The following is a 21965-nucleotide window of genomic DNA, read 5'->3' on the forward strand; positions in this document are numbered from 1 at the left end:
CTTGAAATGCTGCTGACTCTGCTGGGGCCCAGCCCAATGAACTACATAGTAAACTATGGGCTTTGGACTAATATTATGCATAGTTTGTATTTTATATAAGTAGGTACAAAAGTGCTGCTTAGAAGTATCTGTGCTAAAACCTGGAGCAATTTTTAAAAAGGTAAAATGCATCAATTCTGGATGAACTAAGTCTATGGGTACTATATGCACATTACTACAAGTAAGTTTATGTCAAGGTCAGCATTCAGAGCAGGGTCTGACAGTGAAGGACAGGGAGGAAGGAGCTGCAGGGGCAAGAAGCTGGTGCAGCAAAAGGGCCACCTGATCCCCCCCATACTTTTCCCTGCTGTAACAGTGGGAAGGGGACAAATTTAAGGCAAACTTCCATTAATTCAATTCTGTGCCTGGAAAATTAAAACCAATTTATAAATTTTATGTATAGAGAATCTAATTATTCTGGAGTCATCTTATATTTAAAAAATAAATAAAAGTTAGCAACAGTGATCATATAAGTCTCCTTTAGTCCACTTTACATCTACTTAGGTACCTTTCTGTTAAGCAAGGCCCAAACCAGCAAAAACTCCACAAAATTATAAGTGCAGTCTTCTGAGCACCAGGAAAACAAACCTATTGACCCCACCAATTTCTTTAGTATATTCTGTTTCCAGTATCTCAATACACTAGTAATAAAGAACTCCTGCTGCTATTTTAAAGACTATATTCTTAGGGAAAAACCTCTCTCCTGACCCATGAACAGACCTACTGCAGTGGACTAGGGAAAAGCAGTATCATTTAACAACTGTAGTCCCTAATTTGTTAACTAACAGAAGACACTGAAAGTAGCAATTTTTTTTAAACTTAAGAAATAAGGCCAACTTTAGTGTTTGGCAGGCAAACAGTAATTTCACTTACTTGAGAGCTTATAAATACTCACTGGCAATATGGGATTCAGATAAAGTATTTCAGTTCTTGAGAAAGGAAGGCCTCTTCTATCTTCATATCACACCCACTTCACAATTGTGGTAAACTGATACTTATCTAGTACACTGAACCACAGCAGTGACTTGTGTTACAGCAGAATAACCTCCCTAATACATAAAAAGTACCGTGCGGGCCGGGGGTGAGCCGGGCCCGTCTTTGCGCACGCGGGCTGTGGCCAGCAGCCCAGGCAAGCGGGGTCGGAGGAGACCGTGCGGTGGCAAGGCACGCACGGGCTAGAATTAGTCACGGAGGCGTAATGGTTGATTGAAAGATTATTTACTTACACCCAAGATGGTCGCGGTGTAGGCTGGACAGTTTCCAGCTGCAGCTCTGCTTAAATCCTCGTTGGAGGACTACGACAAATTCGGTTCTTTGGCCCCGGAGTTGTTAAGGCTCCGCGGGTTCAGCAATTTCTTTCCCACAGAGTTGCTGAAGCTCCGTGGGCTCTGTTCGGTTCTCAGGCCCCGGAGTTGTTAAGGCTCTGTGGGTTCGAAAATTGAGTATATAGGAAAGGGATACGTCTAGGATTGCGCTTGCCGATGGGGAGAGGCCAGAGGCTGTTTAGACCTCTGTTGCCTGCTTAAGAAATGTGTTTGGTCCGTGAGGATCCGCAGCACTTAGAGATCTTCACGCTCTTTAAGTGATTTCTCTCCAAGTGATTTCTCTCCAACTTGGGCAGAAGCCACACAAGCTCTTTATATGGCTAGCAAGCCAATCGCTAGCTGTTACGTATGCATATATTAGAGTTGGCCAATAATGTGGCACAAACTCCCATACAAATGGCAGGAACTCCTTTGCACCGTGCATCTCTGAGATGCAAAAGAAATGCACCATGCAAAGAAGCTTCAAATCTGGCGGGAAACTCCCTGTTGCACCGGAGTTCTCTCCTGCAGCAGAGAACTCCGCCGTGCAAGGAAGCTGCAATTTAGCGGGAACATAATTTAGCGTTGCCGAAGCACACACAAACAAAAACTCACAACTTTGGGTTGTGACATCCCCCCTTGCTGAGAGCATAGCTAAATTATGCTATACACTCATCACTCTAGAACCTTGTCGTGAGTCGTCAAACGAACAGATAAGCAAACAAACAAATAATCATAAAATTCGCTGCCCTGGGATTGAGTTACATAACAATCAAAACAATAATTAACACAACACATAATCTGATTCATAACAAAATTGCACGATCAGGGCTTCAGTGGGCGTCGTGGCAAAGTTGCGCGTCAGGCCCTCACTTCTTTCGGTGATGTCATCCCTCTCAGGGCTCCTCTTCGCCACACGCTCTGAATCTCGGATATGTAAACAAAAAACTCTCAAAAAATAGATTAATGATCTTATTTAACAGATTTAAACAATTTCCATAGCTCAATTGGATGAAATCGTTGAGGATCCATCATCTGGCTCTTCTAAATAACGAAAACCTAACTCGTAGGCCAATTGCCATTGGCCTGCGTCTCCTAAAATCCGAAGCTGCCTCTTGTTGAGTCCGGAACGCTGCAGGAGAAATCCAAACATGTATCGCTCCTCTAGGGTTCTCGGTGGCAGTGGTGGAAGATCAGATTCACGACGTCTGGTGCCTTGAGGTCCGGTCGGGTGTCGACAGTCCCGATCAAGAGACAATCTAGGCTCCATCAGGATACGCAGTCATGGTAACTGACAAAGAAGATTACTCACAGGTTGGTTCACCACTGGACTGAGCAGAATCCGAAGGACGACGATGTTCTTTCGCCCATAAACCTCGAGACAACTGTCTAGGCTGTGAACGGTTACTGGAACGATTCCAGGATCTTGTAGGTGACGATGAGGCCATGGTCTAATTTACTGGAGTGATGTCAGTCCCAGCGCACATGCTCTGGGGTTCCAGGCATAGTACGAGACGCCGATGATTGCTAGCATAAGACGCTCTGCGCCGGTATATTCTGGCCATCCTGCATGCCACACGTGGGCCTTCTGACTAATCAGTCCTGCAACAAGCACTGGCAGTGGAATAGGCCAGTGAGTATTAACTGTTATCATGTCGATGTCAGTGACATGTCCTCTACTCCACGAAGCTTGTCTGACTAGGAAGCTTGCTTCTTCTTGGTTCAGCAGGTCGGATCCAAGTTCCATGACTAAACGTCCTAACCATACAGCTAGAGTCTCTTCAGGTTGAATTCTTGATGCTCTACACAAATCCTGCAACTCAGCTCTGGTACGAGCATAGTAGGAAGTAGCAATTTGATCAGTTGTTGTTGTTGTAGGGAAAGCTGTTTTTTCGGGAGTTGATGTTGTTATAGGCTGAACTGCTGCCGCGGGAGTCACTGCTGCTGTTGTTGCTTCAGGCAGGAGGGGCGGATGCACTCCTCCGCTTGACTCTCTCCTTCATCGGCAGGAAGGCGTGGTTGGTAGGGGCGTCGCTGCATCGCTAGGCGGGGTTGCCGGCGACAACGCTGCGTCGATGGGCGGAGTCGCTGACCGAACTCTCGCGGGTTCTTCAGAAGCTCCACCCTTCTTTTCCTGTTCTTCCATGCGATCTCCCTCTTGCTCGACGCCATCTTGGACTGGCGTTTCAGGCTCCTTTTTCTCAGCCGCTTCTTTGACCGCTTGGATCACCATCTGCAGCTGGGCTTTCAAACTTAGATTCATTATAGTACGAAAAGTTGCACTACATTCTCCCCCCTTGTTGTACCATGGGGCCACCCTCTCATCTGCGGCTCGTTCCTCCGTCTCCAGATCTTTGCGGAGCTCGGATGGTAGCTCGCGACCCCTTAATCTAGGCGCTATGAGGGGAGGGAACCGGCCGATCGACTCCGGTTCTTCACTCTCCTGAGCATATCGTAGGCATCGGGCACACTCCCGGGTGAAAGTCAGGTTCGTGTCGCCCACCGGGTTGGGTCTGGCGAGGGACACAGTATCGAGGGGCCTGAACAGGACCCGCTTGTCTCATTATACACCCGAACGCCGCGGGGAGCAAATACACTTCCCTCTCTCTCGGGGCTCTGTCTTCGGAGACTCCCTCTTCTCCCTTTAGCGACAGGCGTCCACTCACAAATCTTTCACCCGTTCCGCCCGCCTGGTGGTAAGCGATATGCGCCTCCAGTTCCTCAAAGCTTTTCACTTGGCGTTGGTTATCGTGCCAAGCGCAGTTCTGAACCAATTCTAGCTCTAATGTGTTTCCTCCTGATCCCATCCTCATCGCCATGTGCGGGCCGGGGGCGAGCCGGGCCCGTCTTTGCGCACGTGGGCTGAGGCCAGCAGCCCGGGCACGCGGGGTCGGAGGAGACCGTGTGGCGGCAAGGCACGCACAGGCTAGAATTAGTCACAGAGGCGTAATGGTTGATTGAAAGATTATTTACTTACACCCAAGATGGTCGCAGTGTAGGCTGGACAGTTTCCAGCTGCAGCTCCACTTAAATCCTCGTTGGAGGACTACGACAAATTCGGTTCTGTGGCCCCGGAGTTGTTAAGGCTCCGCGGGTTCGGCAATTTCTTTCCCACGGAGTTGTCAAAGCTCCGTGGGCTCTGTTCGGTTCTCAGGCCCCGGAGTTGTTAAGACTCCGTGGGTTCGAAAATTGAGTATATAGGAAAGGGATAGGTCTAGGATTGCGCTTGGCGATGGGGAGAGGCCAGAGGCTGTTTAGACCTCTGTTGCCTGCTTAAGAAATGCGTTGGGTCCGTGAGGATCCGCAGCGCTTAGAGATCTTCACGCTCTTTAAGTGATTTCTCTCCAAGTGATTTCTCTCCAACTTGGGCAGAAGCCACACAAGCTCTTTATACGGCTAGCAAGCCAATCGCTAGCTGTTACGTATGCATATATTAGAGTTGGCCAATAACGTGGCACGAGCTCCCATACAAATGGTGGGAACTCCTTTGCACTGTGCATCTCTGATGCAAAAGAAATGCACCATGCAAAGAAGCTTCAAATCTGGCGGGAAACTCCCCATTGCACCGGAGTTCTCTCCCGCAGCAGAGAACGCCGCCGTGCAAGGAAGCTGCAATTTAGCGGGAACATAATTTAGCATTGCCGAAGCACACACAAACAAAAACTCACAACTTTGGGTTGTGACAAGTACAACACACATACTAATCTCTTTATATTTGATATAAAACCATGAAGTCACTTAAAGTGCTATGTTAAAGTTCAAGTTTGATGAAGCTGTGAAACCTAATTTTTGTATGTTGATGGAGATAAAATGGTTTTCATGTGTGCTAATAGCCCTGTAAAAACATGAAGACAGAAAAAATCCTCAAGTCCTTCCTATTAGTTTATTTCCAGTCTCTTCCATTTCTGGGTAAAGGGAAAATATTCAGTCACAACCTTAATTGTGACTAGAGCATAACAGTTTACTAATTATCAAAGGTAACGCTATTAGAGACAGGTTAACCTGCAATGCCACCAAAGGTATGTTACAGCTCTTCTTTTCTTTTTGCTGTCTACAAGGTTTGGAAAAATATTGTTCTATTACATTGTAGCTAACTTGTTTATCCAGGTATGTTTGCAGGGAATAGGAAAAGATCACTTTCTATACTAAAGAGTATACACTGTCTGTACAGGATTATGTTTACAGACAGGAAGGTCAGTGAACCTTTAATTCCATGGCAGTATGGCTCATTTTCAAATGAGAAATGTCTGAATTGGCCTTCCACAAATTATACGGAAAGGCAGTTATTCTACAGGATTGTTTCTCTATTAAAAGTCCTTGCAAATACAGAGAAAACTAAAAATGGAATTTACTGTCAAATTTTAAAACTTACTCTTAAAGATACACTTCCAAGAAGGCAAGATCTCCTCTTAAATTGATAAAACTTTTACTTTATCTAGAAGCAACATTTGCTTTGCTGTCAATTCACTTGAAAAAATTGAAGGCCACATTCAAGACAATTTTACATGACTCTTTAGGACCACCTAAACAATGTATTTTTAATAACGTAACTATCAGGGCTTATAACAGAATTTTCACTGCCTGAAAACTAATGTAATGCAGCACTCACTACTTGACAGACATCTACACCTGTACCATTCAACTTCTTTTTGGAAACCTGTCTGTCATATTACTGTTACAGTAGGAAGGGCACTCAATGACAGAAAGAGATAAACTACATTTAAAAGAGAGATTGGTCTCGCACATGGGTCTGAAGCTAGGCATATGAATATCTGATAACATCTCCAGCATGTAAAAGCTGGGTGGATTTGATTTTCATAGACATTACAAATTTCATAGATATTAGGGCTGGAAGGGACCTCGTGAGATCATCAGGTCCAGCCCTTTGCCCAAGGGGAAGGCAATCAGCTAGGGTCAAAGGATCCCAGCAAGATAAACATTCAAATGTTTCTTGAAAGTGTCCCGAGTAGGTGCTTGCACCACCTCTGGGGGGAGTCTGTTCCAGGCCTTGGAGGCTTGGACAGTAAAGAAGTTTTTCCTTATGTCCAGCCTAAAATGGCTTGCCGCAGTTTATGACTGTTGGACCTTGTCATCGCCTGGGGTGCTCTGGTGAATAGGTGTTCCCCCAGATCCTGATGTACACCCCTTATGTACTTAGGGGCTGCCACCAAGTCACCCCTGAGCCTGTGCTTCTCCAGGATGAAGTCTTGCATAGCTCACAGCCTCTCTTCATAAGGCCTGTTCTCTTGCCCTCTGATCACGCGTGTGGCTCTTCTCTGGACTCTTTCAAGTTTCTCCACATCCTTCCTAAATTGAGGAACCCAGAATTGGATGCAGTACTCCAGCTGCGGCCTCACCAAGGCCAAGTACAGCAGAAAGATGACATCCTGGGTCTTGCTCGAGATGCACTGGTAGATGCAAGCCAGTTTTGTTCGCTTTGCAAACTAAATTTAAAGCAAATTGATTTAAAATCACTGGTCAGGAAGCCTCAACTTAATCACTGTTTTCTACAAAAAGTGCATTCTTGTTGTTTGATATTTTGTATTTATTTAACTTCTTGAAACTTTTCACCTTTAGAGAAAGGCAAGGGCTTGACTCTGTGTACACAAACTTAAAGAGAGACAAGAGGGCTAATGGGTGGGTAATAATCAGGTCTGTTATCTCTCATCTCCATGTACTGCTGTTAACAAGTATGTTAGCTCTGAAGACACAAATCCAGAGTTTGAGAACTGAAACAAAGCATCACAGAGACGCTTAATGGGATCTTCTAGGCTGAGCGCCGAGTCCCATTGCGCAGAGTGGTTTTTTTTCCTGTTTAAATCTTTACTAATCTATAAAGGAGCCTCTGGGAATTCCATAAGATTGGGCCCCTAATATAGCCCATGGCCTGTTGTGACTTATTTATAAAACTGTTCTAAAAAGGTTGCATGAATATATTGTCTCAAATAGTATACAATTAGGAGTTATAATCCCTGGTCCATGATGGTATATTTGAGCTTTAACATATTTTAAATTAAAACTCTCTTTATATAGGTCTAATTTTTTTTAAGTATCTTAACAAAAAAAAATTATAATTAAAATCAAACAAAATCTGATTTGAATAGAAAAAATCCAAATTTTAAAATCACTGATTTTTATCCACCTTGTACAGAAGTATGGGCACTAGAGCTGAGCAAAGAATCCTCAGCTGAAAGTTTTCAGTGAAAAATGCAGATTCTACAACACCAAGAAATTTCACAAAAATGTCATTTTTTTTACAAAAACCAGGCAATTGCAACAACTAGGGAAGCACCTGTTTTTTCATTTCATCATCTTCTGGGTACATAGCATTTTTAGATTACTGAAATAATTTTTAAAAGTATTTGGCAATATGTTCCTATTTTACAGTTGCATTAAGACCCCACAATATGAGATTAGTACTTACTATTCCAAAACTAAGATCATCTCAGTTGCTGTCTCATAAACTTCATGTAAATTAATGACCCAGAGGTTGCACTGTGCTAACTCAAGCACTGCAATTTCATGTATTATTTCCATCCGACAATCTTTGCCTTTTCTTCTTTTTCTCATAAATTTTGCTGCAAACTCTTTTTCTGTATCTTTCTGGACACATTTCTTCACCACTGCAAACTTCCCCCTGGAATTAAAGAAGAATTATTAATAGGTTATAATTATTGTAGGTTTCTTAAGTCAGAGAAGACTCATAAAAATAGGGCTGAAAGGGACCTCCAGAGGTCATCTAGTCCAGCCCTTGCCTAGTTTGAAGTTTGACTGAGGACCATAATGCTCAAGATTTCTGAAAAATCGAAAACAAACATAGGGACACTTAAAAGTATGTCTGAGTTTTATAAATATTACCCTGTTCCACTTAAATGAGAACCAGTGCTGGAACCAACATCCCAGATGAGAGAACTGTAAGTGCACCCACTGAATATAATTGTAACTACAAATATTAAGCACTTAACTAGTAAATCATTAATTCCAGAAACCACAGGTTTCCGGTGTAATACACAGATCAGTTGGAGGCAATCCATATTAAGGAGATAAGATAAGCATATGTTCCAACACTTAATTAGAAAAAAATCCTACTCCCACTTCTTAAAATAAACAAACACAAATCAGCAGACTTAAAACTAAGAATAAAAATTTACTTTTTGTTTTAGCAATGTCTAGATTTCAAATCTTATTTTTGTATATGTATAAGCATAAAGCTTGAGAAAAGAAAAAATACCCACAATCCCAAGAATTTTTACACACTGTAGCATCTACAATCCAAAGAATTTTACACACTCAGGATCTCTCCCTTCTCCATCAGAAAGAGACAGTCTCAAATCATGTCCACTCCTTTGCTGGTCAGGTACTTCTCTTTTCCTGGACTGTATTTCATAAACAAAAAACGAATTCCATTTAGCTACCTGTTACTCTGGTAGCTCAAATGTCAGATGTCTATACAGTACATCTCAGTGTCAGTATGATGCCAGTTTGCTTCTGAAACCTAGTATGTCACATACAAAACTACCTTAGAGGAACACAGATAATGTTGCAAAGTCAGAAGTGCTCAAAAGTTAGAAAGCGCTTGTGCAACCATTCTCAGCTCCATTCTGTTTATGCATCCTTAATCACATACTAATTCTCCATACCTACACCACATTCAGGACACAGGATGGACAATGCTCACTTAATGAACAGCTACTCAGTATTTGCTATTATTATTTGCCTTATTCACTGCATCATTTTTCAAACCCTGCTATGCATACAGAATTATTCATTTGCTAGGGGGCTTGTTCTATGATTCTGATCACTGATATTTGAATCAAATTTCAATAAATTTCTATTCAGGGAATGAGGGGGTGACCGTTACCCTGAATTAAGGGAATGAGTGAGGGTGCAGTTTTATTATCCCCCTTTGGTAAATGTGAATGGAAGAACATAAAGTATCTGAGACGCCTAGGACGCATTTTTTACCTAACATTACATGACTCCACATATTTACAAAAGAGTCCCCATTAACAGCACTCACAGATGTAACCGTTAAACACTTGTGTAAATGAGATTCCCCACTCACCCTGCCCCCTGTGTAAGAGTCGGACATTGAAAATATTACACACACACAATTAGTGGCCACCTATGAAAACAGCGATGCAAGTGACTTGCCTTGCAGCACACAAAAATTCTGTGGCAGGGACAGGGTTCAGTCCTCCAGAGTAGCAGACAACTACCTGAACCATGAAGCCATGTATTTTATATAAACAGTAGCCTCCTTCACTACACAACTCTGATTAATCACCAAAACAGGCCCATTTTGTGCACTGAGGCAGAGGCCCTGTGGAAAAGACAGCATATGCTCATGTGAGGACTGTGTAGGCAAGGAGAAGTGAATGTTGTACAGAAAATGCCAGAATTAAGGATGCCTAACTTTGGTGCGTTTGACTTTGCAATCCTAAAATTGTGGTACTTTTTTTTTTGATGAGCAATAGATATAAAAGGAACTTAAGGATGAAATCACGTTTACTAACAGCCACAAACTGAAGTCACTTGCTCTACCAGAAAGCAACAGACACTCTCTGTTAGGGGGGCTAGAAGCAATCTTCAGAATTACAGACAAAAACACCTTACTGATGCAGCAAGTAAACTGATTGAAAAAAATTTAAGATGGAAATCAAACATCTTGATTAATCTGACATGCTAGGAATCAATTTACAAACTGAATAAGAAAGCCAAGCTTCTACAAGAGTTTAACATGTCAGCAGGGCAGAGCACTAAGGAAAAGGGCTAGCACATTTTCCTCCTCGTAATGTTTAAGAACATTCTTCAAAGACTACTAAGAATATAAACCAAAGTATAAGAGCTACAAAACTGTCCTGGATTTAAGAAGTCAAACTAAGCTTTCCACCTAGCAAAAACAGTTAAGTATGATGCCCTAATGTCAGAACAGTCTTTAATGCATTCATGAATGATCTGAAAAGGATATTGATGGCTCTAATTTAGTGGTAATTATTTGGGTAAGAGACCTGGAGGGTATGCTAGATGTTTTGATACATCTCAATGCACAAGGCCAGCTGCTAGGACATACTAGTAAGTAACAAATAAACCAAACCCAATCTGACAACAAGCACCCCCTTCCCCTATTCTCCCTACCCCACCCAAGAAAAATCTACAAAACATTAAAGCCTGCTGGCTGAAGGTATCAGAGATTAAATTTAGTCTTTTTTCCAAGCCCAAACCCAGACTGATTAGTTGGGCAACAATTTCTCCATGCCTGGATTGCTCTGTTATGTCCTGTGTCATATTCAATATAGTCTGGTAGGTATCCTCACTTCTCTGGTTGGAGTTGTTCCTCTGCATGTGGAAAGAGCAAGAAAGAACATGACTCTCTAGCCTTATGGTTAGGGGCCTCTCTTAAAAGGCAGGAGATGCGAGTTTCAATTTGTTCAGACAGAGCACGAATTGAACACAGTACTTAATTAAAATTTGTAATAAAAGAAATCACTCTGACAAACATAATTACTGTACTATATAAAGCCAGTGACCTGTCTAACCTAGTATGCAGTCTGACAAAGACGAGCACAGGGCCAGATGTTTCAGGATTAGGTACAAGAGATTTCATAACAGACAGTTCTGGAAAAGGTAAGAAGAAGGTTTCTGCTTAAATCAGTCAGTTTAGAGATGCTTAATGAGATCAAGAGATTAGGGATAGATCAATAGAGATTTTTGGGGCCGATACCAACGGCCGATTTTTAAGGAGCCAGATCGGTCAATCCCAAATCCGATTCTGATACGCAGCTGGGTAGCTTGGATACCAGTGTTGGGCTGGTAAGATTAGTATGGGGGGAAGGGGTAGAGGGAGGAAAGGGGCATGGTGGGGGGAGCAGATAGAGGCCCCTACAGTGAGGCGTAAGCAGCTCGTCTGGGGGGAATACTGGGGGGGTGGCTCCTGTTGATTTGCACAACCCAGGAGGGCATGGGGGGCGTGTGCCCCTAGATCTGCATGTGGGGCACGGCGGGCTGCTGCTGCAGGCTGGGGCCAGGCCTGCACCGGGCTCTTCTTGGTGGGGCGCTGGGCTGAGCTGTGCTCGGGACAGATGGCGGCAGTGGCACTGGGAAGGTGCTACGGGGGGAGGGGAGGAGGATGCAGCCACCCCAAAATTTGCCATACCCCCCCTCCATAGCCCCCCTCCCAGTGCTACCACCTACCCCAACAGGAAGATCATGGCACCACCCTGGTCCCAGCCCACAGCGGCAGCCCGCCCTGCCCCATGCACAGATCCAGGGGCACATGCCCCCCGGTGCCTGCCTAGGGTACGTGCAGCAGTGGAAGCCACCCCACCCCCATGCCCCCCCAGACAAGCCAGTCACAGCTGTTCCACACCCTGCCCCAGCTGAGCAGCACCTGCCCCAGCCCCACTCCCTCATCACTGCGAAGGCCTCTATCTGAAACTCCCCTCCCCCCCACAACAGACTTACCAGCCAAATGCTGCTCTCCAAGCTGCCAGGCTGCTCCCCTGACCATGCGCATGGAGATGTAGATATTAACCACATCAGGCAAAAAAACCTCATTGCCAATACTATCAATTTTCCCTATATCGGTGCTGATTTGATATGGGACTGATTTATCGGTGCACCTCTATAAGAGATACTTAATGAGACTATTAACACATTTTCCCATTGTGCAAGTAAAATCTGAACTACAGAACTGCCTAGCTGTATGTAGCACTTAACTCCTGAAACTCAAATTTTTAAAAAAGATGAAGATGTGCTAGCCATATTTGGAAGCAAGGGGAGAGGTTTCAAGACACACAGGGGAAGAAGCATGTAGAAGGTTACACTATAAAGAGCAAAGGGAAGTAATGTATTTGCAGCACTTCTTCTGTGTGAGAGTAACTTCATAACTAAGTCCAACAGTAAATAAAAAGTGCAGTCAAGCATCAATTCTAACCACTGACAACAGCAACTCTGCTCAGAAAAACTACTGAAATGAAATCTAGTAGAGATACCTATAGTATATGTCTCTAGTATACAACCTATACACATCAGCCCTCAACTGAAAACCCTTCAAGTCTGACCTTGGCAACAATTCAGCATACCCCAGAAGCACTGCTGCGCTTCAGGGCCTGATAAAAGTTTTCTTTTAATTCTTCCCTTTTTGCTGCATCTCCAGAGCTCACTTAGGCACTGCCCACCACAAATCACAGGAAGCCCATGTGTAACAATCCCACAACTTCCTATTTCTGACTTCTGGCCCCAGCGTACCCCACTTCTCGTCTCTTCCACCCATAATAAGAGCAAAGAAATGATTCCTAGAAAGGCTCAACGTGAGAAACAGAACGCACTATTTGTAGTGGCCTCACAGTAACATTACTGAACGGGGAGGGGGCGTCATGTGGCTTAAACAAGTTTAGGGTGACCCTCAAGGCAGACCCTAACTCTGAGGACACACACATATCATGTAAGTTTGACATTTGCTACATCACATGATACTGTAGTGTAAACTAATCATCATTAGTAAGACATTGTGCTTCATCAGTAGTAAAACAGATGAACTCTGTAAGCAATAAATTTACTATAGTGTTATTTTATTTTAATGGTTTGTGGATTAAGCACAAGGGAGTAACTTCCAGTAACTGGATGGATTTTGGATGAGACCCTTTAACAGAGGATTATTTAACTATCCTGTAATATTATCATCATCATCATAGTGATCATTAATAATAAATCTTTTTTTCTTCTAGAAGTCCCAACTCCTGAAATCAAGATCTAAAACCAGACATTCTCCTCAATTTATTATCAAATCAGCACCAGTCCTGATTTGAACATGCTCTATGCTCAGACAAAAGCTATTCAGCAAAATATAGAAATGAACTAAAAACAAAACATCGTTTTCATGAACCCCGTGGAGCTGCTGCAACCTGCAAACAAACTGCCTTTTCCCTCCTTCCAAAAATCTGATATAAATACCGATTAATGCCAGATTCACTAAGCATTTGTCATTACAGCAATAAAATATCTACAGTATTCAAAGAACAGTAGAAAGCCATAAAATAAGATGCTTGGTCTGGTCATACACAGAAAGTATAGTTGAGCTGGATAAAAACCTAACGTGACTTAATGTACAGGGGCAGTTACGCAAAAATTGAAACGGATTACAAATATTAATTCTTAAATAAACCAGAGGTGATTCTGGAAAGTTTAGTGTATAGTCTGAGCTATTCAAATTTGTTTGCTGGACTTGTCTTCTTATTTTTGGATTCTTTCAAAAAAAGGCAGAAAGACCAAAACCTGACAAGCCTTGTAGTTTTAGGAATAGTAAAACTAGTTACTATGTGGCTACTAAGACTCACTGTGATGACTTAAATCAATAGCAGCGCTTTTAAGTTTGTAGTAGCTGGAAACAGATTACCAGCTACCACAACACAGCAAAAGAAAGGAGCATTTTCAAAGCAATGCATATTTTATTATCACACAATCTTTGTAAAGGACCCAATTTAAGTATTCCGATTTCAAAAAAGCATCAGATCACAAGAGGCCAACGTCACTTCTTAATGACCTTAACCATCATTAAATCTGTTTAAATTGGCACATATTCTGGCTTGAAGAAAGGAAACAAAAGTCTCAGTAACTGCAAGTCAAGCGTCAAGCTAGATAAGCAAGAACATTTACATCATATGTTTACCCACATTTTGGGTTGTCATGGACTCTGCTAGAGAACAACAGAGAATCTGACATTACTTTAAATAAACATTTTTAAACTAATCTGCAAAACCTCCTGTCACTGCTGTGAGAGCAGAATTAATAGCAACTTCTACAAGGATATTCATCTTTTAGAAAGCTTAAGAGAAACGGTCTGAAAGCAATGGAATGACACAGATTTAGCCACACAGTTAATTTGTTTGGAGTGTATTTCTTTTTACTTCAGCTCACTTTTTGATTAGTAGGGGAAGAGAAAGAGAAGAGACTTAATACAGAAGTTTTATCAATCTTTCTTTTCACAAAATGGATCCAGTTGTTAGTACCTCTCCATTTCTTTATCAGTCCCTCACCTCCAGTATCTGTTCCACAACAACTCTGCTGCATTACTATCAGCATAATCTCAGTTATCTGAGGCCTAACCCAAACGTGACATGAATCACAAAGCTTCATTTATGTATTCTTACATTACATACATGTGTGATCACCCCATGTCACTGAACATGAACTTAAGGTTCAGGTTACTGAAATGACAGCATAAAAGAAAATGTTTATAATATGGCTGTATTAAAAAAAGTCATGCATTATTTGTACATTAAATTATATTCAGGTAGAGTTGATATGAAAACATGTTTCCTTATTTGGTTCCACCTCATGAGGACTGGTTTAAGTCCCTGTATTTCTCAGCAAACTGTAGAGCAGGGGGTCAGCAACTGCCGGCACACGTGCCGAGCATGGCACACAAGGCTATTTTGCTCGGCACACCACCGCCAGCCCAGGCTCTAAGCAGCTGCTGCCAGCCACGGAGCCCAGACTGTTCCCAGCAGGCTGCTGGGAGGCTGCAAGCCCTGCTGCAAGCAGACTGGGCTCCGTGGGCCAGCTGCAGCTGGGAGGCTGCAAACAGCTACTCCAGGCTCTGGCATGTTGGCACTCCAGCACCTTCCAACGTAGACATCGTGTTTTTTTCAGCATTTTGGCCAAAAAACGGTGCCTACCCCTGCTGTAGAGTTAAACTACCTGTTTCAGTGAAGGAGGGGAAAGAAGAGGGAGGAAAAAAGGAATTGTTTGAATTGCACTTTATAAACCTATACTACTTCCATGTTCAGCCAGGAAAAGCTTATTCAGATGACTGTGTAAATTGAATAGACTGTTTTCTAGTGACACCACAGTATAGCCTGTTGGGTGGTCACCACTTGACCAATTTCAGAAGGCTATCCAGCATACAATATCCAGTTCATAGACTTTGATATGATGCACAAGTCCAGGGTTAAAATGATTGAACTTTTTAATTATGATTTCATAACAGGAACCTAAACATTTTTAACAACAAGCAAAACCAATGGTCTACAAAAGCACTATTAGTCTGACGGCTTGACTTTCTTCCCTAAAAGACCAAGGCCTTGGTTACATCTACCAGTTTTGATACCACTTCCAAGCCACCAGAATGCATTCATATTCAGGTGCTTCTGGTGACACCATACGGCTTCTGCCAGCTCTGTGCACCTCCACTGCAACAGGCGTGCTAGCAGAAGCAGCAATACATCCTATGAAGGCAGCTACTGAAAGCCAAGTGGTAAATACTCCTGTTCTAAGCCAGGTTTGAATACTATATTTTACATTAAATTATTTTGATATAAAAATTACACACACACACTCACTAAATTATTAATGAATGTGTATAAGCCAGGTTTCAATATGTGCTAATATGTATACACATTCATTAATAATTTAGTGAATGCATGTGTGTCATTTTTATATCAAAATAATTTTATGTAAAATATAGTCAGTATTCAAACCTGGCTTAGAAAAACGCCATTTAACATGCCTCTACCAAAAAATACTTATTGAAGGACATACTACCCCCTAGTTTGCTTATTACTCCTACAAAGATGGGCAGGGTAGGGGAGAGGGTTTTTTTGCAGTAACCAGTTATTACACTTGGGAATGACTACCTAACTTGAGTAAGAGCACAACCCTGCAAAACACTGAAGCTATGCAGAGTGATTTGATAACTGGCTACTGAGTTGTGACTCAAGCTGCTGCATTCTTAGCTGGAGCTGACCAGCAGCAGGCTTAAGTTTAAAGCACCACACTTAAGAGATGTGTGTGTAGATGGGTATTGGTTTAGGGACAAAACTTAGTTAAACACCTCACACTAACAATGCAGGGAAGGCAAGTCCTAAGCACACCCAAAGCAATTTTAGAAAAGAACTATCTGTCTGACCTGTGGATTCTGTTTCAACCGTCTAGGGCAGGGGTTTTCAACTGGGGATATGCATACCCCTGGGGGCACTTGGGATGGCCCCTCAGGGGGTATTCAGCAGCAGGCACCACTGCTGACACTTCTGCTGCCGCCAGAAAGCTTGCTGATCCGCCACAGGGGACCCACCCCTGCTCATCGACTGGCTGCTGCCCCCCTCACCCCGCTTGCTGACTGGCGGCTGGGGCTACGCTGACCCAAAAAGGTTGAAAACCCCTGATCTAGGGGGGTGGAAGGTCTGGGCAGCCTCCAGTCCTCCATACTCCTGCCTACGCATACACGTCTAAGGTCCTGGTAACCTCTCATGCATACACCATGATCAAGAAGGATCAAAAGTTTCTACTACTGATTTTATTGAGAGATTGAGAGAGAGAGAGAGAGTTTAATAATGCCACTAACACCAATCAAGAACAGGCAAAAAAAAAAAAAACTTAGGAAAGCTGAATAAAAGTCTGCAATGTAACTATGTCTACCCTAGCTCACATAGTTATGATAAATATTTCATTTCAAATCTACTACTAGTATACTAGGTGCTGGACAGTACAAGCAACAGGAAAAGTTTTACATGCATTATTCACATTCTTGAGCTTTGACCTCTTATCTTGAATGAGAAAGAACAAAAATCAGATAAGAGGGGTTTTTTTATGCTAGTCAGAATGGGATCATTGCCTCGATCAGTAGCCAAACAGGCAATCTATTGAAGCAAATAAAACAAATGTACCCTCTCCACAAAAAAAAAAAAGAGGTGATTACAATAACCAAGTATGATAATGCGCACAAGGGATGCTTTTTGCCTGACTCATGAAGTATGTAAAATGGTAGGGTTTTACAACTTAATTTGCTTAAATTCCCAAGTCACCGGCAACAGGATGCATAAAGTTAATTACAAATGCAATTTAAAAACCAGAATGCTACCAACTAACACAGGGCAAAACTAATTTCTAGATATGCATTACAATCAGCTCCCAGTGATAGGCGAGTCAAACATGAATGAGCCTTTTCAATTTCACATTTGTTTTGTGACAATGAGTGAGCAAAACAAAACAAAAAAACAAAATCTGTTTTATGAAAATGCTGATGGTGAAGCCAGACTCCTGACAACTAAATACTTCTTTAGTTTAGAACTCCTTCAATTCAAGGAAGTCCACATGTGTAAGTGTGTGTTTGTAAGTTTTCTTTTATAGTTTGAGGAAAAGGGATCATATAAACCTGTGTAAAGCTGAACAAAGGAAAAAATGGAGCATGGACCAGATTTATGTAGACTAGTGAAAAAGAGAGAGGGACAACTGTCTAAAACAGGAAAATGCAGAAATATTACCTAATTTAACATGTTCAACTAATGAAGAACTTCAGTGCAGTGTTACAGAAGACAGAAAATGACTATATATTAAGCTATCCCATTTAGAGCTGTGTTCACATTACCCAATTCAAATGTAATACAGTACTTTTTTCTCCTGTTAAGCAGGATAGAACCAAGATAGCTCTGGTAAAGTTAGAATACGTCTTATATGAAGGTGTATAGGTGTGCACGTGTGTGTGTGTGTGTGTTTTAAATGCAAATGCACACACGCACAAATATATATACATTTTATATAAAATACACACACACACGCGCGCGCGCGAAGTACACACATAAAATGCACACCACACAGTGACAGAAGAGATTACCATTTTCATCTAGTCCAGGGGTGCTCAATTTCTGAATCTGGCTTGAGGGGTTCCCATGGGTTGGGAAATTTGGCAGTGGGGGAGTGGTGAAAATACTACCACAACACTCCCCTACCAAAATCCCAAGCCCTGTGGGGCAGGTTGGAGCTGGGCCACAAACCATCCCCTGCACAGTCAGATCAAGACACAGCCAGGCCCCCTTCCCTCTACACCGTCAGGTTGGGGCTGGCCCATGCCCCTTTCTCCCTCTGCCAGGGCAGGCAACACCCCGTTCCCTCCAACCAGCCAGGCTGGGGCTGAACCAAGTCTCCTTCCCTCGCATGGCTGGATGGGGGCCCGGCTGTTCTCTTTCCCCTTCCATGCAGCTGGATGGGACCCTGCTGTGCCTGCCCCAGGGGCCAGATTGGGTCCAATGGCTGGATCTGGCCCATGGAAGGATCAGGAACTGCCCATTTGGCCTGCTGGATTGAAAAAATTGAGCACCTTGCTGTAGTCCAACTTCCCATTTAGAATCAACTGAAAAATGCCCACGCCTTTCTACAACAAGCCCTTTGGCTGAGCCAGAAAATACTAACCAGAGAGACACCACCCGTCATTTACAGATGGAGCAATGGTCGATCCATCATGCCTCTGGCTAAACCGTCCAACAGTGAACCAAGAGAAGCATGCTCGGCCTTGGGGAGCCATTCTAACACTCTCCCAGCAGACTGCTGCAACAACAGCAACCGTGCCAAAAAAACCCTCGCCTTTCTGTTCTTAGGCCTATGTCACCTGCTAACCTGCCCCTGTGAGCCTCAACTGGGTGCTGCACACCATCAACACGGTGTTTCCCCAGAACAGGTCTCCTGAAGGACCATGTCCCTTACATCAGAGCACAGCAGAGCAGGAGGTTTCTGGGTTGCTTGTAATAGTGGGGGGAAAAGAAAAAAAAATAGTCATGCATTATTATCTTTCCTGGCTAAAAGGTCTTGCCCTTCCACTCTGGGTCAGATCCACTGCCATATGTGGGGTTAGGAAGGAATTTTACTCTGTGGTCAGACTGGTATGGACTTGGAGGTTTTTGCCTTCTTCTGTAGTGGAGGACGTGGCCTTCTGCCTGGGACCTCTTGACCGTACACCGACAACGTTTTATAGAAGCAGTACACACTGACTGCCGGGATTCCCCTGCTTTACCTGGGACAGTGAGGGCACTAGGTCTGTGTGGTGCCAGAGTTGACAGCAGTTTTATGCTGAGTTTAAGTTATGGTTTGTATAGGATAGTTTGGAGATGGTTGATCCTGCCCCAGGCTGGCAGCTGGACTAGACAGCCAGCCTTTTGGAGGTCCCTTTCAGCCTCGCTTCTCCATGACTGTTTTTCTACCAACAACTCAGGTGGCGAGAGCAAAGCCCTTTGCCACGGGGGACCTCCCAGCTAACTGAGGTTAAAAAAAAACCCTGGCTGAGACATCCCCGCCTCGGCTTTCCCAGCACTCAGCTGCGGGACACGGCTGCTTTCTGCCCCGGGGATGGCGTGGGGGGATTTTTCTCCCTCTGCTCCCAACTGAGCCTGGTGCTCTGGGTCTTGAGAGCATCCCCGGGTGGGCCGGAAGCTCCCACCGGCTTGCAAAGGGGAAGGGGGGGGGGAAGTGGAGGTATTAAGCCCCAGACACCAAGGGAGGGAGAATCTGTGACTTCCCTTGAGTGTTTTCTAGGGAGAGGCGAGACGCTGACTGCTACAGTATCGTGCAGTCTTTCTAAGGGATTTGACTGGAAAATTAGGATTTTACTTTTCATTTGAATTTGCCATACTTAAAGCCTGCAACTATTTCACTGCGGCTTCCCCATGGGCACCCCGCTCCCGCTGACGGGGCTGGGAGCCGCGCGCAGGGCGGGGGGGCTGCTCCGAAACCCCTCCCCCCACCTCAGGCGGAGGGAGCGGTGCAAGGCTGGACCCCCCCCCGCGGGGAGACGGTCGGCGGGCGCTCACCTGCCCAGCTCGCGGCCCGGGCTGAGGCTGTAGCGCTGGCGGAAGGGCTCGGTGCGGATGGGCGTGCGGATCTCGCGCAGGAAGCCTCCCCGCGCCGCAACCTGGGCGGGCGCCTGCGGCGCGGACGGCTTCTCGGGGCTCATGTCGCTACCTCCGAACCCGAGCGGCGGCCGCGACTCCTACAGCCGCCGCTGTGTGAGGGGAAGGAAGCTGCAGCATGAGCCGCAGCGGGGAGGGGGCGGGGCGGGGAGGCCCCGCCCCTCGCGCCTAGTTGTGATGCCGGGGGCGGGGCTGGCGCCCGCGTTCGAGTGCTGGGGGGCAGCGCCGCCTGCTGGGGTGCGCAGGCGCGCTCGGGCCCTGGGGCGGGGCTGCGCGCGCGGGTGCCCCGCCTGCAGGGGGCGCAACAGCAGAGAACAGGCAGCTGCTCCTCCCTCCACCAACAACAGCAGATCCCTGCCCCTGCCCAGGAGGTGGGGTCTGTAGCAGGTGCCCTCAGTGGCTTTGGCTGGCAGATCCTCTCTCACCCCTGATTTGCTGCTCTGCTTTCTGCTCCCTGCCCACTCAAGTCCCATGCCGCCCGTCCCCTTCCCAATCTGCTGTGTGCCAGACCCAGAAGTTGCCTGCAGCCCAATGTGCCACTTTGCTTTCTGCTCCCTTCCCTGTGCTCTCCCTTAGATCTGCTGCTCTGCTTCTTCTCCCTGCCCTGGGCATTCTGCCCAGTCTGCTGCTCTGCTTTCTGCTCCCTGCCCTATCTGCTGCAGTGCTGCCTGGCCCCTCCCCAGCTTGCTGCGTGCCACACCCAGAGGTCACCGGCACACCACCTGCTTGGGCACCCCTGTTGCAATCATCAGTCTGGTCGTGGCGCCCCCATTACAGTCGTCGGTCTGCTCGTGTCCTGTTGCCCTATGCAAAGTTGAGCCTAGAAATGGGCACATACATACCCTTAGCTAGGTCCTGGTTGGCACGTGGCAGCCCCGTACATGGGCAGGCCAGCAAGTGTTCTGGAGCCTAACGGTGTCCTCCACATTCGCACGTGGTGCTTGCGCCATTGGCACACCTCCACACCTGCCTGTTAACTGTAGTGTTACTGGCCTTTTTGGAGGCAGTTGGAGCTTCTCCGTGTTGGCCAGTCAAGCTCTGCTCCTCTAGGGAGCTATTCGGCAGCTTTGATATTCAACATAACTCCCTCCTGGGCCGTTTCTAATTGTAACCACCACATTTTTGGTGGTGTGGCTTTCAGTGTTTGATCTAGCAGTCCACTTGTAGAAAGGGGACTTTTCCATGGTTTTAGTCTATCTGGAGTCACGTTGTGGCCATGTAGCGGGTGCCTCTTCAATCTGCTGGGTGCGTTCTGCATTGCTCTCTTGTCTGGTGGGGTGATTCCAGCAAGTAAATGCAAATAATCAACATTTGTTGGCTTAAAGCATAGAGTTCACACCATGGTCCCTGTTAGATTCCTTGACTCTGAATCCTGCTACACACCTATCACCTCAATCAAAGCTATCACCTTAGTAAAAGCATGGGGCAGTGCCAATGATGATTGCTGTAAGCATGGCTTTTCTGCTGGTCAAACGCAACCCAGACCAGGTCATCTTCACTATAAAAGTTTCCTGAACGTAACATGATTTCGCTGCTGGGGCAAGGCAGACCCTGCATCATTCTTCTTGCATTGTACTTGTTACTGTAAAACAGTGATTGAGTCACAGTTCTCAGGAATGGGATCACTCGTGAGAGTCCAATAAACATTTACCAGCTATGAACCAGCTATGAACTGACTGCCCAGAGGAGTTTTCCATCTATTGACTCCTCTGTGAAATCCTATGAAATATGAACTTCCATTTCTACCCAGGAGAACTTTTACAATCTTTTCTCCAATGCCTGATGAAGGGTGTTTGTGCCCGAGAGCTTGCAATTGAAGAATTTTTTTTTGTTGCAAAAATCATGTTGGTCTAATAAAAGGTATCATCTCTACTACGAGTCCTGATTGCAATAAACATTTAGCTGTATAGGCCAGCATAGACCAGAAGTCCATGCATGGCTCAAA

The 21965-nt window shown here is 44.8% G+C and overlaps 1 protein-coding gene across 1 annotated transcript in view; it reads right to left on the bottom strand.

Moving 5' to 3' along the window:
- STK17A (serine/threonine kinase 17a) overlaps positions 1-20150 on the bottom strand; it is a 41884-nt gene extending 21734 nt beyond the window's left edge. Inside the window, exons 1-2 of the mRNA XM_006276011.4 lie at positions 19922-20150; positions 7768-7980 (exon numbers count right to left, since the gene is read on the bottom strand). Of these exons, the coding sequence (XP_006276073.1) occupies positions 7768-7980; positions 19922-20064 (356 nt within the window). The 5' untranslated portion in view covers positions 20065-20150. The remainder of the gene's footprint in view (positions 1-7767; positions 7981-19921) is intronic.
- Positions 20151-21965: the final 1815 nt, after the last annotated feature.

This window comes from Alligator mississippiensis, chromosome 5 (assembly GCF_030867095.1).
Source record: "Alligator mississippiensis isolate rAllMis1 chromosome 5, rAllMis1, whole genome shotgun sequence".
Taxonomy (NCBI): Eukaryota; Metazoa; Chordata; order Crocodylia; family Alligatoridae; genus Alligator; species Alligator mississippiensis.